This window comes from Marmota flaviventris, chromosome 13 (assembly GCF_047511675.1).
Source record: "Marmota flaviventris isolate mMarFla1 chromosome 13, mMarFla1.hap1, whole genome shotgun sequence".
NCBI classification, from domain to species: domain Eukaryota; kingdom Metazoa; phylum Chordata; class Mammalia; order Rodentia; family Sciuridae; genus Marmota; species Marmota flaviventris.
Genome location: NC_092510.1, coordinates 101,263,527 through 101,279,781, shown reverse-complemented (window position 1 = coordinate 101,279,781; position 16,255 = coordinate 101,263,527). Strand labels below are relative to the sequence as shown.

The window sequence follows — 16,255 nt, the reverse complement described above, 5'->3', positions numbered from 1 at the left end:
AAGCCTACCGTGTGTTGGGGGGGGAGGGCCTAGCGCGGCGCGTGCGCGGCTGGTGACGCTCTCGGCCAGAGGCCGGGCGACCGTTGAGAGCTCGCTCGGAGTTGCTCTTGCAGGCGTGGGCGCCTGTGTTGCCGGGCCGACTTTCCTTCCCTCCCGCACAGAGACTCCGCTCCTTCGCGGCCCGCGCCCCGCGGCCCAGGCCCGAGTCTGCGGTGTGTGCCCGAGCTGGGCGGCGTGACCAGAGCTGCGGGCCAGGCCACGCAGGCCTTCGCCGGCTGACGCCCGTGGTGAGCGCGGCGAGCGGAAGAGGGGCGCAGGGTCAGAGGGACCCGGGTGGGGGCCCGAGAAGGAGCCCGGCCGCCGCCGGGCGGGGCGCATGTGCCAGCCCCGAACGGCGTGGTCCGCGCGGTCCGGGGCAGGCAGTGGGTGCCTCGGGTGCTGGGGCGAAGAGAGGTGCACCCGAGGAGCGCCGCGGCCCCGGCGGCGCCCGCCTGCGGAGATGGATCCGTGTCTGCTGGGCGAGGGTGGCTAAGTTCAGTCCTGTACTCTCTGGTGACAGGCCCCGCTACGCGTCCGAGGCCGACCATGGCCCAGCAGAGAGCCCTGCCCCAGAGCAAGGAGACGCTGCTGCAGTCTTACAACAAGCGGCTCAAGGATGATGTCAAGTCCATCATGGACAACTTCACCGAGATCATCAAGACCGCCAAGGTGGGGATGCTGCCCTGGCCTCCAGAGAACGAGGGAGAGCAGGGACTGAGCCGCTCTGCTTAATGGTTTTTGACCAGCACCCGTGTCTGTGGGGGCTGCACTCTGTGACCGGTGGGGATGCTGCGGGAAACAGGTTTTTGTCCCCGTGGAGAAAACGTTTTGGGCTGGAGTGGCATGCTGTAGTAACAAACATGTCAACAGATAAATAAATGAGCCAAATACTTAAAAGCCTTGGTAGAGTAATAGGGAATTTTGGCCTAGTTGCTGAGCTTCCAAGGCCAGTGCTTACTAGCCATGTGGGTTTGATGGAGACCCCATGCCTCTGTGCCTCAGTTTCCTCTGTGGTGTGGGTCCTTGAGATTAGATTAATTTATCTGTGTAAAGTAGTTATCACAGGGCCTGGCACAGAGCAAGTGACCCAGACCCTGTAGCTGTTGCTAATGAGTGTGAACAGGTGGCGGGCAGGCAAGAAGCGGGGCGGGGCACCTCTCCAGGCAGGCAAAGCAGTCAGTGACTTGCCAGGGTCAGGTAAGTCCACTGACTGCTGCAGTAACACCACATGGAGCGGGATCTTTCCAGACCTCTGCAGACGTGGCTGGCTTAGTCAGTAATAGTAATGATGGGAGTTCCTGTTGATTTAGCACCATGTCAGGTTGTGCTGAGGGCTCTATGCTGTCCTGTGCAATCTTTGTAAGGACTTTGAGGCAAGGGCCCTTGTCCTTTCCACATTCAGAGGAGGAAACTAACATCCAGAGTTCTCAGCAATTTGCCCAATCATTTGGCCAATAATAGCAGAGCCAGGATTGTCTCAGGAGGTCTGGCTCTTATTGTTGAGGGTGTCCTAACACCCTTGCCCTGCCCTGTCCCTCACAAGGCTTGTCAGAAGCCATGCCCAGGTTGACAGCCAGGACTTTAGAGCCAGCAATGCTGAGCTGGCCTCCTGGCTCCTCAGTTTATTTCTGAGACAGCTTGGGCTCAGTGAGGTCTATCCCAGCATCAAGGTAACCTGTCTGTAAGCAGGAACAGCAGCACAGCTCCTGTGAAATTTCGTGAGAGAAAATGGTCAACCAGTGGTGCTTAATGTGAGGCCTAACATTCAGGAAATGGACACTTAAAACATTCTTCATCCTTTATTCTGTAGTTCCAACAGTTTGCTTAGTGCCATCAAGTGACACTAATCTCTGGCAAACAGGGTTTTACACCCCCAAAAAAGTTCTGGCCAAGGCTGCGCATAATAGTGCATGCCTGTAATCCCAGATACTTGGGAAGCTGAGGTAGGAGGATTGCAAGTTTGAGGCCAGCCTGAGCAACTTAGCAGGACTGTGTCTCAAAACATAAAATAAAAAGGGCTGGGATTGTGGCTCAATGGTGGAGCACTTGCCTAGCATGTGTGAGGCACTGGGTTAATTTCTCAGCACCGTATGTAAATGAATAAAATAAAGGTCCATTGACAACTAAAATAGTTAAAGGGCGCAGGGTGCTGGGGATATAGCTCAGTGGTAGTTCCCAGTACAGGGGGAGGGGGAAAAAGTCTTGGCCAAGTTAGTTAAGACACCTCTCTACATCTGGCAGTGTCCGTTTGTCTTGGAGAAAGTGCTAGTTGTCTTCCATAGAAAAGAACAGAGTTCACTGAATCTCGTGATTAGAGCACCAGCGCCAGGTGGTAGAAGGCAGGATACACTATAGCAATGTGGGTATGGGAAGCCAAGTCAGGCCAGCAGTGGGGACTCCATAACTGCCAACTGGGCTGATTCTTTTTTGTTTGCCCCCAGATTGAGGATGAGACGCAGGTGTCTCGGGCTACTCAGGGTGAACAGGACAATTACGAGATGCACGTGCGGGCTGCCAACATCGTGAGTTATGTGGAGAGCACGACTGGGACTCCAGAGGGTCATGGGTTTGTGGTTGGAGTATAGGTCTTCTGCCCTCTTTCTACCTGCAACAGAAGGACAATGCAGGGGTGCTGGGTCTCATCTGTTGGCAGCTTTTGAGAATGGGGTCGGGGCAAATCACTTCTCAGGAGATTGTCCCCAAGAGAGCTGCTGGGAAGGGGCAAGGCGGGTAGTCTGCTAAGTCCATTCTGTGACTTTGGGTGCCAGGAAGATAGAGATGCTGCTGATGTGAAAGTTGCCTGAGTCCAGATTGAAAAGGCACATTGCCGAGTGAACCAGCTGTCTGTGCAATGTGATCCTCCTGGAGTCATGGGGAAACCCAGCTAGCCAGAGTTTCTGCAGGTGTGCCCATGGATGAGTGTGGGAAAAGGCCCCCTAGGAATCCTGCCCAACTGGCAGCTGTGCTTCTCAGGGAAGAGTAGGGCAGGAGGCAAAACAGGATATAGGCTTCTCTATGGGGTTGAGTTGGATAAGCAGGATGTGCTTGTGCCTGACTGGTCAGATTGGAGATGGGTCCTGTGGGGGTAGAAACAGAGGTTGATGGGAAGGTTTGGGGAGAAAGCTTATCTCATGTGCTGTTCAAGGCGGGTCAGCTTCACAGATGACCCTGTGCGGTTGGGTCTGTCGTCCCCACCTTGCAAACAAAGAAGCTGAGTCTCCCAGGGAGGCACTACTGGTCCAGGGTCAACCACAAGACCCCCATTCCCTCAACCTGTGACTACCCTGATTCTATGCTGCAGGTACGGGCTGGAGAATCCCTGATGAAGCTGGTGTCTGATCTCAAGCAATTCCTGATCCTCAACGACTTCCCATCGGTGAATGAGGCCATTGACCAGCGAAACCAGCAGCTGCGCGCTCTGCAGGAAGAGTGTGACCGCAAGCTCATCACCCTGAGGGACGAGGTCTCCATCGACCTATACGAGCTGGAGGAGGAGTATTATTCGTCCAGGTACAAATAGGGCTGGACTTCGTGCAGGAAGGAGCCTGCCTACTTGGGCCTGGCCCGGCCTGGAAAGTCTCTCTGTTTTTTCACAAACGTGCCTGGTCTTGGCTCTGCTGCCCATGTTCCAAAGCAGAGTCCCTGGCCAGCATGATCAATCAACAGACAGTTCACAGCCACTGCCGGGGCCCTGGTCTCTCCCTCAGTGCAGTGGGATGAGAATCACAGGACATCTGGTGTTGGGGAGGTTGAGTCTGGAGAACAGTGTTCTAGGGGCTGGGCCTAGTGGCTCTTGGTTCTTGAATCCATATGTAGATGTGGCAGCCAAGCCTGGGCTGGCCCCTCAGCGTCCCACAGGCCCACACCCATGTCCAGGATGCCACTATTTGCCTTAGGATGCAGCTACAGGTGTATGCTGTTGAATCCCGTGGTGTGGAGGTGGGGCAACCATGGCAGGGAGGAGGAAGGAGCCAGCAGACTTCCTTAGCAGCCAGGGCCTCATGCTTGGGTGCCTGGTATCTGGTCTGCTCAGTCTTATTCATGGAGCTGGAGACTCCTGCATGCCAGCCTCAGCAGTAGCAGGACCCATCAACCTAGCCAGCATGGGGCCACTCAGAATCCTAACACCTGAGTCTGTGAGCCTGAGGGGTCCCACAGAAATCAGAGTCCAGTGTGATGTATATGGGGGGAAGCTCAGGCTAGACACAGGGGCCTTGCAGCTCTGTCCCACTAGCTTGGAAGTCAAGATTCAGTCCAGCAGTTTCAAAAACTATCCACTAAATCTCCTCCCTCCCTGCTCATGAATTTAAAATGTAATGGCATAGTGAGTGGTACACTTCTGTAATCCCCACAACTTGGGAGGCTGAGTCAGGAGAACCGGAAGTTCAAGGCCTGTGTTGGCAATTCAGTGAGACTCTCTCAAAAAGAACTGGGGGGATGGGGTTGTGGCTCAGTGGTAAAGCAGTTGCTTGGCATGTGTGAGGCACTGTGTTTGATTCTCAGCACAACAAATAAATAAATAAATGTCCATCAACAACTAATAAAATATTAAGGAAAAAAAATCCAAAGATTTAAAAAAAAGGACTGGGGCTATAGTTAAGTGGTAGAGCATCCCTGGGTTCCACCCCCCAGTACAATGAAAAAATAAATAAAAAAATAAAATGTTCCTTTCTGACCCACGGAGGCCTTGCTACGGAGTCAAATGGCCCGTGCGGCCAGTCTATGTCTCTCCCACAGGAAACCTGTCTTCTCCAGCCAGCCTGCCCTTCCCATGTCCCTGTGGTGAAGCTCTGGCCTCTGCTTAGGTGTTCACTTCAGCAATCTGGGCTTCGCCATGCCGGGGCCAGGGGGTTTCATCCTCCCCTCTCCTTCCTCTGTGCCTAGTGACCTGCTGGCCACTCTGGCCTCCCTCTGCGTGGGCTGCTCCTGCCTATACTCTGTCTGCTCACTGCTTGCTCTTTCTGGCTCTGCTTCCTTTTCCACTCCTGGGGATGCCACTCAGTGCCCGGGTGGTTCTGAGCCTGAATGCTGAGGGCAGATGCAGAGGCCAGAGCCGCTGCATTTTAGACAGCTGTGGGCACGACCTTGCTCTGAGTGGTTCCTGCCAGGACTGATGAGCCACTCCTTGCCTCAAGTATTCCCTGCGAGGTGGGAAACCACAGAGAACCCAGCAAGTCCTAAGGCCGGAGCAGCAGTGTGGGGATGTGCAGGGCCTGTTTTCCCGATAATCATCCCGTTTAGGTCAAGTCGTAGGCAGGGTCTCTGCTGTCAAGGCTCTTTACAGTCTGATGACCTCCCTAGCCAGGGAGGGGATGGGCAGCCAGGCTGGGAGGGGACCTTCAGAGAGGCCCATGTGGAATTGCTCAGCAAGTTGAAAGTTGGAGGTCCTGCTGAGCCTCTCCGGATGCAAGGGTGGTCCCTGTGGCCCCTCTCTCAGCCAGGCCTGCTGCAGAGGGGCAACCACAGATAGAAGGGAAGGCAAGTTGGGGTGGTGTTCATGTTTTCTTAACTCTGCTTCTATCTTGCTTTCCCCTCCCCTGGCTTTCCTCTTGCCTGCTCCTGTCCCTCCCTGGGGTTTCTGGTGGTGGAAAAGCTCAAGTCTTTGCGAAGCTAATGACCTGCCTCTGTGCGAAGCTTACTGGAGGCTGGACCTCGACACAGACTCCGCTGATGGTCTCTCTGCCCCTCTGCTGGCGTCCCCGGAGCCCGGTGTTGGCCCTCTGCAGGCTGCAGCCCCTGCCCACTCACACACTGGTGGCTCTGGCCCCACAGAGCATGCCTGAACTTCTCAGGGCCACTCTCCCCAGATCCCTAGTTCATCAGGAACAAATCCAGGGTTCTGCCCTGGATGTTCACCACAGCCTTGTTTCTCTCAGCCTCCACTTCCAGTTGAGTACTCTAGGACCCCCTGTGGCCTCCTTTAACTGGCCAGGCCAGGGTCACCCCCAGGACAGTTGGGGAAAGTTGTTCAGGGTGGCCCACCATGTCTAGCTGCTACCTTCCTGACTGACCAGGTCAGAGAAAGTTGGTCTTGTTGAGGACCTGGACTGTGGGGCAGTGATGATGCAGGATACCAGGAAGACAACCTGTGAATGTATTTAAAATTGGGAGGGGAGCTAGGTATGGTATGCACATCTGTAACCCCAGCAACTCAGGAGCCTTGAAGCAGCAGGATTGCGAGTTCAAGGCCAGCCTGGCAAAAAAATGGGGATGTAGCTTAGCTCAGTGGTAAAGCACCCCTGGGTTCAATCCTCAGTAATCCCCCAACACACACAGAAAAAAAAGGGAGGGGGATGCTTAGTGGAGAGCAGTAGCCAAGCCCTTAAGCCTTGGCTCCTGTGCAGAGACCTGCTTACTGCATCTTTCCCCGAGCACAGATGTACCTGCTGTATGTAGACTGCCTGCCTCCGGAAGGCTGTGTGAGCAGATGGCCCACTCACAAGGCACCTGCCAGGGCTTCTTCCTGAATTCTGTTATGTCTGTTTTGCTACTTTTGTAATGAAACTTAAAATAAAAATACCACCTTGTGTGTTGGTTCCTCTCTTTCTCACTTCTGGTCAGTCTAATACTGCCCTTGGGCTCCTAGCAGCTTCTGCATAACTCCTTGCTCTGCCTGGATGGCTTTGGGCTCCAGCCTCCTGGGTGCTCCCAGTTAGGTCTTGGATGTTTGGTGAATGAATGGAAAACTTGCTGTTGCACATCACATGGTTCGGGAATCAGTACTTGGATGTCATGTACTTCTTAATGCCACTGAGTCTGTGCTGCTACACCTGCATTTCAGAGAGAAAGAGGACACAAGCTTGCAAGAGGTGAGCTGTGCCTATGGCCACAGAGTTGGGAAGTGAAGTGACAAACAGGATTTGAACTCTTAGGAGCCAGACCTGTTAGGTGCAGGGCAGGCTGAATGTCAGCTGCAGGATAACCTGGGGAATTCTAACTCCGCTCTGTCTGGTCCTTTATCACCTGTTTGTGTCAAGGCTCAAAAGTCGACCCCCCACCCATCTGATGCGACAGAAACCCACATTTGACCCCTGTCGCATCTGCCTGAAGGCAGATGACACCTGTAGCAACTACTGTGATCCAATTTTGTAAGCCAACAAGGCAGCTTGCACACCAAGAGACCCCATTAGATTTGGACTACAAAAACTCCTGCTGGGCTCCCCCTCTTGCTCTTTTTTCTCTCTTTGCTCCCCCACTTCTTGTCTTTCCCCGCTCTTTCTCTCTTTTCTCTTTCTCACTGCTGCAATAAAGATCTCTTGGTCTCTCCCAGTGTTGTGGTCACTTTCAAGACCTAGTACCTTTTTGGTACCAGGCCTACCTTTGACATGCAGAGACTACAGTGCTAAGGTGGCTGCAGTGGTGGTAGACCAAAGACTAGGGCTGCATCCAGTGGCTATCCACCTGCTTCACCTTCCCATGAGGAAGATCACTGTTCCTGATATTGGCAGCCCAGGATCCAGCTTTGAGGAACTGCAGCCTGTCACCAGGGAGCCCCAGACCTCAGGAGCTGGCAAGTGGGAAAGGGGGGGGGGGGTCAGAAACTTGCTCCGAGGGAGTTTTTATTGATAAGATGTGGGGTGGTCTCCAGCATTTTAACTGTCGGAAGTTTCTACTACGGAGCCGCTAAGGAGAAAAGGAGTCCCCTACACCTGGAAGCTGAGAGTTGGGGGAAGGGGACTGGAAAGAACTGGCCCCGATGAGGGTCTTGAATAACCTAGAAACATCTTTCCAATCATGAATTTAATGTGCTGCTTCAACACCGTTTCCCGTTCAAAAGCGGAGGGGTTTCTTCTGCCTCCACATCCCGCAGTCTCTCGAGCCTGTGTGGGAGGGGTTGTCGCCTAACACGCCTAAAGCGTGTTAGGGTAGTCGGTGGCCGCCACGTGACCAGCCCCGCTCAACGCCGGGCTCCACCGCGCGGCAGGGGCTGGGCGGAGTGAGGAGCGCCCGTCGGAACTGAGGCGAGCGGTGGCCCCGCGACCCCAGGCTCCGTTTTGCATTAGCGGGAGGTTCCTTGGTCCTCAGAGCGGACAGGCCAGCGCCCCGACGCACGGGCGCGGACGTGCGCGGACGTGCGCGAGCAGGAGCCGGGGCACTCGTCCGGGACGCGGGGGCGCTCAGCACTGAGCCGGGGGCACCGCGCAGGCCACACCCCTTCCGGCGCGGCCAGGCCCGACCAGGCGAGCGCGGGCGCGGAGGCAGGCACCGCCAGACGAGCGCCGAGCCGCCTTGCCGGGCCCACGAGTGCACCGCCATGGCCTCCCTGCAAGCCAAGGACGCCTACTTGCAGGACCTGGCCAGGAAGATCTGCGCCCCGCACGGCCCCGAGCCACCGCGGCGCGCGCGGGGTAGGCGGGCCGGGCTGGGCCGGGATCGGGTCGGGTCCGAAGTCGAGGTCTGGCTGGGATCGAGGTGGCCCGGGGCCTGGCGGGGTGCTGTCGGGGTCTCACAGCTCCGCGGAGGCTCGGAGGAGGGCAGGAGAGCTCGCGTCCCGCCCCGCTCCTGGGGTGCTCGTGGGTGCGAAAGCTGCCCTAGGAGCAGGGGCCAAGGCAGGAGGCAGAAGTCCTTGGCCGGAGAACGCGTCGGTCTTGATTTCCTTGGCCTGTCTTCAGCGAGAGGAAGATCAAGAGCTCTGTTTTAAGGGTCTAGATTAGGGGCTGGATCCAGTCCAGGAGAGGGTCCGCTGGAGTCAGGACCAGGGGCTTCGCAGGGAGCCCCACTCCAGGCAGGGGCTGGGGCAGCCATCTGACCCCAGTTAGCCCTCAAGTGGACCAGAGAGTCTGTGAAATGCCGAACAAAGTGTAATCTACCTTACTCTTAGGCATTATCCTGACGCGTGGCCCCGGGGTGAAGGGAGCACCCCTGCTTTCAGCAAGCTCCCTCCTGCCAAGGAGGACCGCTCCTCCCCTGGAACTGCTGGGGCTGGCCTGGTGCATCTCCAGCTCTCCACCTGGAGTAGACTATAGGGAGCAGTGAGCAGTCAGGCAGAGATGGTAGTCAGAGGTGGAGGGAGGGAGGAAGAGGGCTCCTGACATGCGGCAGGAGAATCGCAAGCTCAAAGCCAGCCTCAGCAATGGCCAGGTGCTAAGCAACTCAGTGAGACCCTCTCTCTAAATAAAATACAAAATAGGGCTGGGGATGTGGCTCAGTGGTTGAGTACCCCTGAGTTCAATCCACAGTACTTAAAAAAAAAAAAAAAAAAAGTAGGAATGGACAGGGGCTTGATTCCCACTCAAGTCAGCACACAGGATTTTGTTGGGCAGAGGTGCCATAACTTGCTGCTGGACATGGATGTGTGAGTCTCCCTAGCTCAGGTGCTGAGCTGGTGCACATCCTGGGCTTTGTGCAGGAGAACCCTTTGTGCTGGGTCCTGCACGTGGTTGTGTGCTAGGTTTCGGTGTGTGGCTGCTGTTTTTGGAGCTTTTGTTTCTGAGCACTGTGGCCTAGTGTTGCTGGCCCCTCTGTCCTGATTTCCTTCATGGGATCAAAGTCCTTGTGGGATCAAAGCCTTTGTGAGACCTTCTTGTTGCTGTGTGGGGCATAGAGATTGGAATAGCAGCTTTTTGACACTTTATATCTCAGTTAGTAAAATTCAAGGCTCAGAAGCTTCTGGACTCCGAAAAAAGAAAAGAAAGAAAACACCAAAAAAATTCCGGGAACAGGAACAGAAGGCTTCAGAGCATAAAGCCAAGACCCTTGGGGAGAAGAAGTCTCCAGTGGCTCCTGGGACCAAGAAGCCAACAGCACACAAAGAGGAGCCTTCCATCTCCACAGGGGCCCCTGCAGGTAAGGGGCTCCAGGGCAATGGGGTGGGGCTTAGATGCAAATGTGGCCTCCTCTGCTCTTAAGTCACCATGGAGGGCACTGGGTATTCAGAGCTTCCCAGAGAGTGAAAATCACAGGAATGCAATGGGTAGTAGACTATGGGAAGAGCATGGTGATCTGGGCTATGTGGACCAAGACCATGGAGGACATGGCTATGAGTTTCTCAGCATCTGGAGCAGTGAGACTGGTAGGAAGAATTTTTTTTGTACCACAGTGACCAGATATAACCATCCAATCCAGGAGGCTGTAGGGGCCAATCCACATTGAAGAGGTGGATGGAGTGGAATTTAATGGATTGGCCTGCAGATCCGCAAGTGGCCACTGGGGACAGGAGGGCAGTGAGTACAGGCTGAGGCTTAGGTATTGGGCCCTGGGGAAGGACATCAAGAGGGGCCTCCTTTTAGCCCTGTCTCCCTCCCTGCAGGTGGCCAGGCTACAGCACCTGATTCTGTCTTTGCCCTGGATGTCCTGCGCCAGCGGCTGCATGAGAAGATCCAGCAGGCTCGAGGCCAGGTAGGTGGGCCACCTGTGGAGCACTCATCAGTATGTCTTTGGAGTGGCCTCCCCACCCAGCTCCATGCTCGAGGTGGGAGCAGGGTCTGCCCTGGGGGAGCAGGTGCCTTTCCCTGCTTCCTGGAGAACCTCAGTCCCGGGGTCCCTGGCCTTTTGCTTGCTCCTCTCTCCCATGGGTCTCAGAAGCCCAGCCTTCTCCTCTGGGAAGCCACCTTTGTTGGCGCCACAACGGCTAGCATGGCCCATCTGTTCTTCTAAAGGTCACCATGAGATGAGGTGACTGCCTGGCACACAGACTGGCCAGCCTCCATTTTTGTGCTCAGTAGTGCTGTTTACTCTCTGACCTGGGCACCCACCTTTCCCTGGGACCCCTCCCGCCCGCCTCTGCTCTGCAGACGGCTTCAGCTTCTCAGCCTCCTGGGTCATGACCACTGGCCCTTCCCTGGTTCCTAAGAGGCCGTCAAGGTCCTGGGCCCTCATTCCTGCAGCACAGGGCTGGGTAGGTCTGCTGCAGGGCACTCTTGGCTGTGGAACTGAAAGGCCGTTGGGGGATGGGGCCGCAGTGCAGAGCCCTAGTGCACAGGACGGGCCTGCTCATGAGAACCAGGCCCGGCTCAGAACTGGAGTGAGGCGTGGCAGTGGGTGAAACTGCGGTTGGCCTGAAGCTGGAAGCCACCCTCTTGTCCCTCACCCTGGAGCCACTGGCGCCTTGGGCAGCAGTCCTGTTGAGGAGCTCCTCTTGCACCTTCCAGCCCTAATTCCATCTCCGCCCTGTGTCAGGGCGGGGCCCTGAGACTGGGAGGACTCTGAGCAGACCCTGCTCTCCCCAGGATGGCACGCTCTCTGCTGCCAGTCTGGAGAAAAGGCAGCGGAGAAAGCAGGAGCGAGAGCGGAAGAAGAGGAAGCGGAGGGAGCTGCTAGCGAAGGAGAAGGAGAAGGAGAAGGCGGCGGCGGCACAGGCCGGAGGCACTGCAGCGGTGACGGCTCCCCCTGCGGCGGTCTGCGCAGGGCCGCACGAGCCAGCGCTCATCTTCAATAAGGTGAACCAGCAGGCTCCGGGCCCAGGCCTGTCCCCTGATTGGCTCTGTGGCCTCAACTCCCTCTTGGGTGGCAGCAGCCGCGTGGTCTGGGTGCTCGTGAGGCGGGTGCCGATTCTGCGTGGTCACCGACGTGCTGCTCGTCCCTAGGTGGAGGTCAGTGAGGAGGAGTCGGCCACCAAGGCCCAGCGGCGGAAGGAGAAGCGGCAGAAGGTGAAGGGGAACCTGACCCCTCTGACGGGCAAGAACTACCGGCAGCTGCTGGAGCGCCTGCAGGCGCGGCAAGGCCGGCTGGAGGAGCTGCGGGAGCAGGACGCGGGGAAGGCCCGGGAGCTGGAGGCCAAGATGAAGTGGACCAACCTACTGTACAAGGCCGAGGGGGTCAAGATCCGCGACAACGAGCGGCTGCTGCAGGAGGCCCTGAAGCGCAAGGAGAAGCGCCGGGCTCAGCGGCAGCGCCAGTGGGAGAAGCGCTCGGCCCACGTCGTGGAGAAAATGCAGCAGCGGCAGGACCGGCGGCGGCAGAACCTGCGCAGGAAGAAGGCGGCCAAGGCTGAGCGGCGCCTGCAGAAGGCCCGCAGGAAGGGCCGCGTGCTGCCCCAGGACCTGGAGCGGGCGGGCCTCGCCTGAGCACCCCGACCCTCCCACCGCGAACCCTCCCCACCCTGGCTGCTGTCTCTGAGGCTTCAGAGCTCCCAGGTGATACATGACACTGGGCCCGAGGGCAGCAGATGCCATCCTCCTCTCCCAGAGCTGCCTGAGGCTCGGATCACATGCTGAGGAGAGTGGGGTGTCTCTGTTGTCGGTGAGCAGGGCCAAGGCCTGCAGACCCACGGGAGTGGAGAACTAGACCCAATCCCAGAGTCCTTGTAGGGTGGGAGAGCTTCCCTGAAGTCTGCAGGTTGCTGGGGAGCCCTCCTCTAGGCCCTCCTGCCTTTCCTGGGTTCCCAGGGGTCCTGGGCAGGAAGAAAAGGGCCTTGGTCAACTGTCCCATTAGTCCAGGGCTCAACAGGAAGGGATGCGAGCCCAGGGGACTGACTGGCTCCCATAGCTGGGAGAACCAGGGCCAGCCAAGTACGGCCCTTCTGGGGATGCCTTGCTCTTCCCTGTGGTAGTCTCATCCTCTCCTGTTCCTCAGTAGTCCTAGGACAATGTTTTCCCAGCTCAAAATCCAAAGAGGGGAAGGGAGCTGCTCCTTCCCAGGCCCATGGGGTGTGACTCAGGCTGCGCAGTCACCTCTGGGCATTTGCTGGCTTGAGGGCTGTGTAGTGGTCAGCGTGCCTCGGCACCCTCCTGGAGTCAGGGCAGAGGACTCCCTATGGGTACAGGGCTGAGGGAAGCCTGCTTTCACCAGATGAGTGGGTAGGAGATGGGGACAGGGACCTCAAGTGAGAGCCTGGACGCAGACGGGGGAGCGCGGTTGGGCATTTCCCTAGTGTCTTGGGGGAGCATCCCCCACTGCCTGAACAGCTCTTTAGAAATGAGCTGCTTGTGTTGATTTGGTGGCCCACACTGGTGATCCCAGCACTCAGGAAACTGAGGCAGGAGCTGGAGGATCAAAACTTAGAGACCAGCCTAGGCAATTAGCAAGACCCTGCTTCAGAATAAATGAAACAAATGAGAAGCTGGGGCTGCAGCTCAGTGGCAGAGCAGCTAGTTCAATCCATAGTACCAGACCCTGGGGGGGGGGGATGAGCGCCCCCCCCCACACACACACCAAAGGCTACTATTTAATAAAACAGGCAGAGTACACCTATGCACACAGTGGAAAGGTCCAGGAGTGAACAGGCCTTGGATGGGGTAGGTTTCTGTACTCTTAAGGCCTTTGCTGTGGCCCAGTTGAAATGTCCCATACGGTTATTTTCTTGTAAAGGAGTGGGCTGGGGGAGTTCAGCTGGTTGGCAGCCCCCATCGCCCTTGGTATCTGCGTGGTCACTGCACTCAGGCCCTGCTCTTCTGGGTGGCCTCCACCAAAGTTAAGCCCAGTGAGGGGCACTGGGGCCTGAGGTTCTGCTCCTAGCAGGGCTCCTGTTCAAGTGGCTGCCCACGACTCCTGCTGGCTGGCTGAGGCCCCAGCAGCTGTGTGCTGATCTGATAACTCTGCCCCATCCTGCTTCCTGCATTTGGTCACCACAGGCTATATCCAATAAACCTCTTGCATTCCTAATTTGGTCTCTGTCTGTTTTCTGGAGGGACACACAGCTCCCAGTACAATGCCAAGTAAGTTTTTTGTTTGTTTTTTGGTGCTAGGGATTGAACCCAGGTCACTTAACCACTGAGCCTCATCCCCAGCTCTATTTTGTATTTTATTTAGAGACAGGGTCTCACTCAGTTGTTTAACCATTGCTGAGGCTGGCTTTGAACTCGCAATCCTCCTGTCTCGGCCTCCTGAGCCACTGGGATTACAGGCGAGCGCCACTATGCCCAGCTAAAACAGATCTTAAAAAGCATTCTTCTTACCTTGTTCCTGACACTCAACACTCAAAAATCTACAAAATTAGTAAAACAGTAAAGGATAAGAGAGGACACCGTGTTGCCAAGTCCTAGGACCTACTCTAAACTTCTGCCTTTGCCAAGCCCTCCCCAACAGAGCTGGGTGGTCCTGGTCCACTGAGAAGGCGGTGGCTTCCGGTCACCACCCCTGCTTTGACAACCTTGATGAAGTTAACCAGGGCAGTGACAGTGCCTCCCTGCAGCTGCCCATTTCTTCCTGGTTTTCTTGGATGGGAGGGACTTGCCTTTGGTGAACTTCAGAACCTGACCAGCTCGCTCCCCCTCTCCAGGGGACCCTTGCTTGGCACCCAGTCTCCTCCTCTCTGTGCCTTCAGAATGGGGAAGGTCCTTTGCTCTCTTTTCTTCCCTTTTATAAATGTGTTGGGAGTCTGGAGCTTAATCTTTGCTCAAGGAATTTGCCTCCTTGGCCGCCTCATCTGCTTCTGTTTCTTTGCTGACCCCGGTTTGGAAACCGCCGCTCCTGCCTGGATCTGCCCTCCGTCCTCGTCCTCGCTGTCCCTGCCTGCATTACCATTCTGGGCAGCCAGTGCGGGGTGCCCGGCCTGGTCTTCTTGGTCTTGTCCTCCTCACTGGAGCTGCTATCAGCCTTTCTGGCCAGGCTTCTGGCTGCTGCCTGCAGGCTGCTCAGGGCTTGGGTGGCTCAGAGGTGGAATTCTTGGTGGTGCTGCCTGGGCTGGAGCTTCATCCTCAGGGCTGTCGGGGCGGAGCTCCCTGAAGTGCTTCTGCCACCTTTGCTTTGTCTGGTCTTGTGCTTGCTCTGGGGATGGCTGCCTTAGCCGGGTGTCTTCTCTTCCTCAGAGCTTGACTCAGACCCATCGCTACTGTCCACACTGCTTTCCACAGACTCTGCCTCCATCTCCGCTTTCTGGGGGGCTGGGTTCCCAGGGACGTCTTCAGTGGCAGTGCAGGAGGCGGGGGACTGAACTGCAGGGACCTGGTGCATTCTTTGTGGGTTTTTCTCTCCTCCTCACTGGGGCAGTCTGCACTGCTGGAGCTCTTCGGTGCAGGACAGCAGCAGCTTTCCCTGGGACTTGGCCCATGACTTGCTTCCAGGTCCAGTCTTCTTGACCAGCCTGGTTTGGCTGGGGCCTTTGCCTGAGCTTTCACTGCCACAGGATGCTGCCTGGCTTCTTGTTCTTTGGCACCTCATCCTCTGAGCTTGAGCTAGAATCAGGCATGTTGCTCTTGGCTTGGGGCTTTCTGGGGAGCCTTTTTGTCCTCCTTCTCCTCCTCCTTGCTGGATTCTCCACTGCTGCTGGTCTCTGAAGCTTTGGCTGCACGGGATGCCCACTAATTTGGCCTCTGTCTGTTTTCTGGAGGGAACACAGCTCCCACTAGGAGGCTGTGACCGGGATTGAGAGTCTACTGTAGCTGGCAGGGGTGGTGCACCTTCAGGGAGAGGGTGGGACTGGACATTAGGAACGCCAGGCAGTCAGTGTAAGCTCAGAGCTAGTGTGCTGCACTAGGAGGAGCAGAGGTGAAGGCAGGCGTGGCCAGGCGGGCAAACCGAGGAGCAGGAAAACCGATGGCAGGACGGACTCACAGACCTCTCACGGGTGCACTCCCTTGTTTGGGTGGGGGGGACCAACCATCTCCAGTGCTCACTTTGCTCAGCACACACACAGCCTGTGCCTGCACGCCCATTACCCTTTACTCTTAATACAATGAGTATGGAGCTCCTCTTGGTGGTCATTATTAGAGAGTCCAGCTGTTGCTCTTTAGTGTCTTGTACATAGGAGCTTTTTTGTTTGTGGTGCTGAGCCAAATCTCCAGCTCTCAGGACACAGGCTTTTTATACAGGTTGAACTCCTTCCCAGGCTTTGTCTTTTTAAAAAAACAGCCATGCACATTTTTTCATCTTTGTTGGGTCCTATTTATTTGTATTCACTTAGGGTTATATTTGTTTAAGAATATAATATATATTTGTCTATACTTAGAGTTATATTTGTTTAAGCTACCAAGGCAAAAGAATGTTTACAAGGTATTTTTAAATAAAGAGCTGTTTTCACTTGTTGCAATTTTTTTAAAAAAGAATCTTTTGTCAAACTCAAACATTTCCCCTCAAGTTTTAAAAAGTAATATTGCTCTATATTTTACTCTAATTTATTTACATTTTGCTTAAATTTTATTTTGAAAAGGTAGTGCATCAACAGTTTCAGACTTAAAAAGGGCACTTAAAGGTACATGCTGGACCCTTGCTGTCGGGTTCTGGGCGCCAGATGGCATCAGAATCTAGGCTCTCGGTGAGGGCGGGTCTGCACCCTGTGGGGCGGGGCGTCAAATGGGCGGGGGGGGGGGGGGGGTGGTCGGCTGGAAGCCTGCGGGAC

At 55.9% G+C, this 16,255-nt stretch overlaps 2 protein-coding genes across 4 annotated transcripts; both read left to right on the top strand.

Annotated features, from left to right (window-relative positions):
- The first annotated feature begins 25 nt into the window (after positions 1-25).
- On the top strand, positions 26-6,566 carry Med22 (mediator complex subunit 22). Of its 3 annotated transcripts, XM_027942348.3 has the most exons (5): positions 26-287; positions 560-708; positions 2,481-2,561; positions 3,341-3,549; positions 5,633-6,566. In XM_027942348.3, the coding sequence occupies exons 2-5, from the start codon at positions 586-588 to the stop codon at positions 5,820-5,822; spliced, it is 603 nt and encodes a 200-aa protein (XP_027798149.1). In that variant the 5' UTR covers positions 26-287; positions 560-585; the 3' UTR covers positions 5,823-6,566. The 3 variants fall into 3 exon arrangements, with proteins under 3 accessions (XP_027798149.1, XP_027798141.1, XP_027798132.1); XM_027942331.3 differs by lacking the exon at positions 5,633-6,566 and having other exon boundaries at positions 28-287; positions 3,341-4,718; XM_027942340.2 differs by lacking the exons at positions 2,481-2,561; positions 5,633-6,566 and having other exon boundaries at positions 3,341-4,718.
- A 1,400-nt stretch (positions 6,567-7,966) lies between these two features.
- Positions 7,967-13,581, top strand: Surf6 (surfeit 6). The gene is made up of 5 exons (XM_027942361.2): positions 7,967-8,387; positions 9,622-9,825; positions 10,289-10,377; positions 11,208-11,417; positions 11,565-13,581. Exons 1-5 carry the CDS (start codon positions 8,294-8,296, stop codon positions 12,042-12,044), a joined length of 1,077 nt encoding a protein of 358 aa, XP_027798162.2. The 5' UTR covers positions 7,967-8,293; the 3' UTR covers positions 12,045-13,581.
- Positions 13,582-16,255: the final 2,674 nt, after the last annotated feature.

Coding starts and splice junctions, on each gene's coding strand:
- Med22 (XM_027942348.3), top strand. CDS start 586: ATGGCCCAGCAGAGAGCCCTGCCCCAGAGCAAGGAGACGCTGCTGCAG. Junction 709..2,480: donor AGATCATCAAGACCGCCAAG/GTGGGGATGCTG, acceptor GTTTGCCCCCAG/ATTGAGGATGAGACGCAGGT. Junction 3,550..5,632: donor GAGGAGTATTATTCGTCCAG/GTACAAATAGGG, acceptor GTGGTGGAAAAG/CTCAAGTCTTTGCGAAGCTA.
- Surf6 (XM_027942361.2), top strand. CDS start 8,294: ATGGCCTCCCTGCAAGCCAAGGACGCCTACTTGCAGGACCTGGCCAGG. Junction 9,826..10,288: donor CTCCACAGGGGCCCCTGCAG/GTAAGGGGCTCC, acceptor CCCTCCCTGCAG/GTGGCCAGGCTACAGCACCT. Junction 10,378..11,207: donor TCCAGCAGGCTCGAGGCCAG/GTAGGTGGGCCA, acceptor TGCTCTCCCCAG/GATGGCACGCTCTCTGCTGC.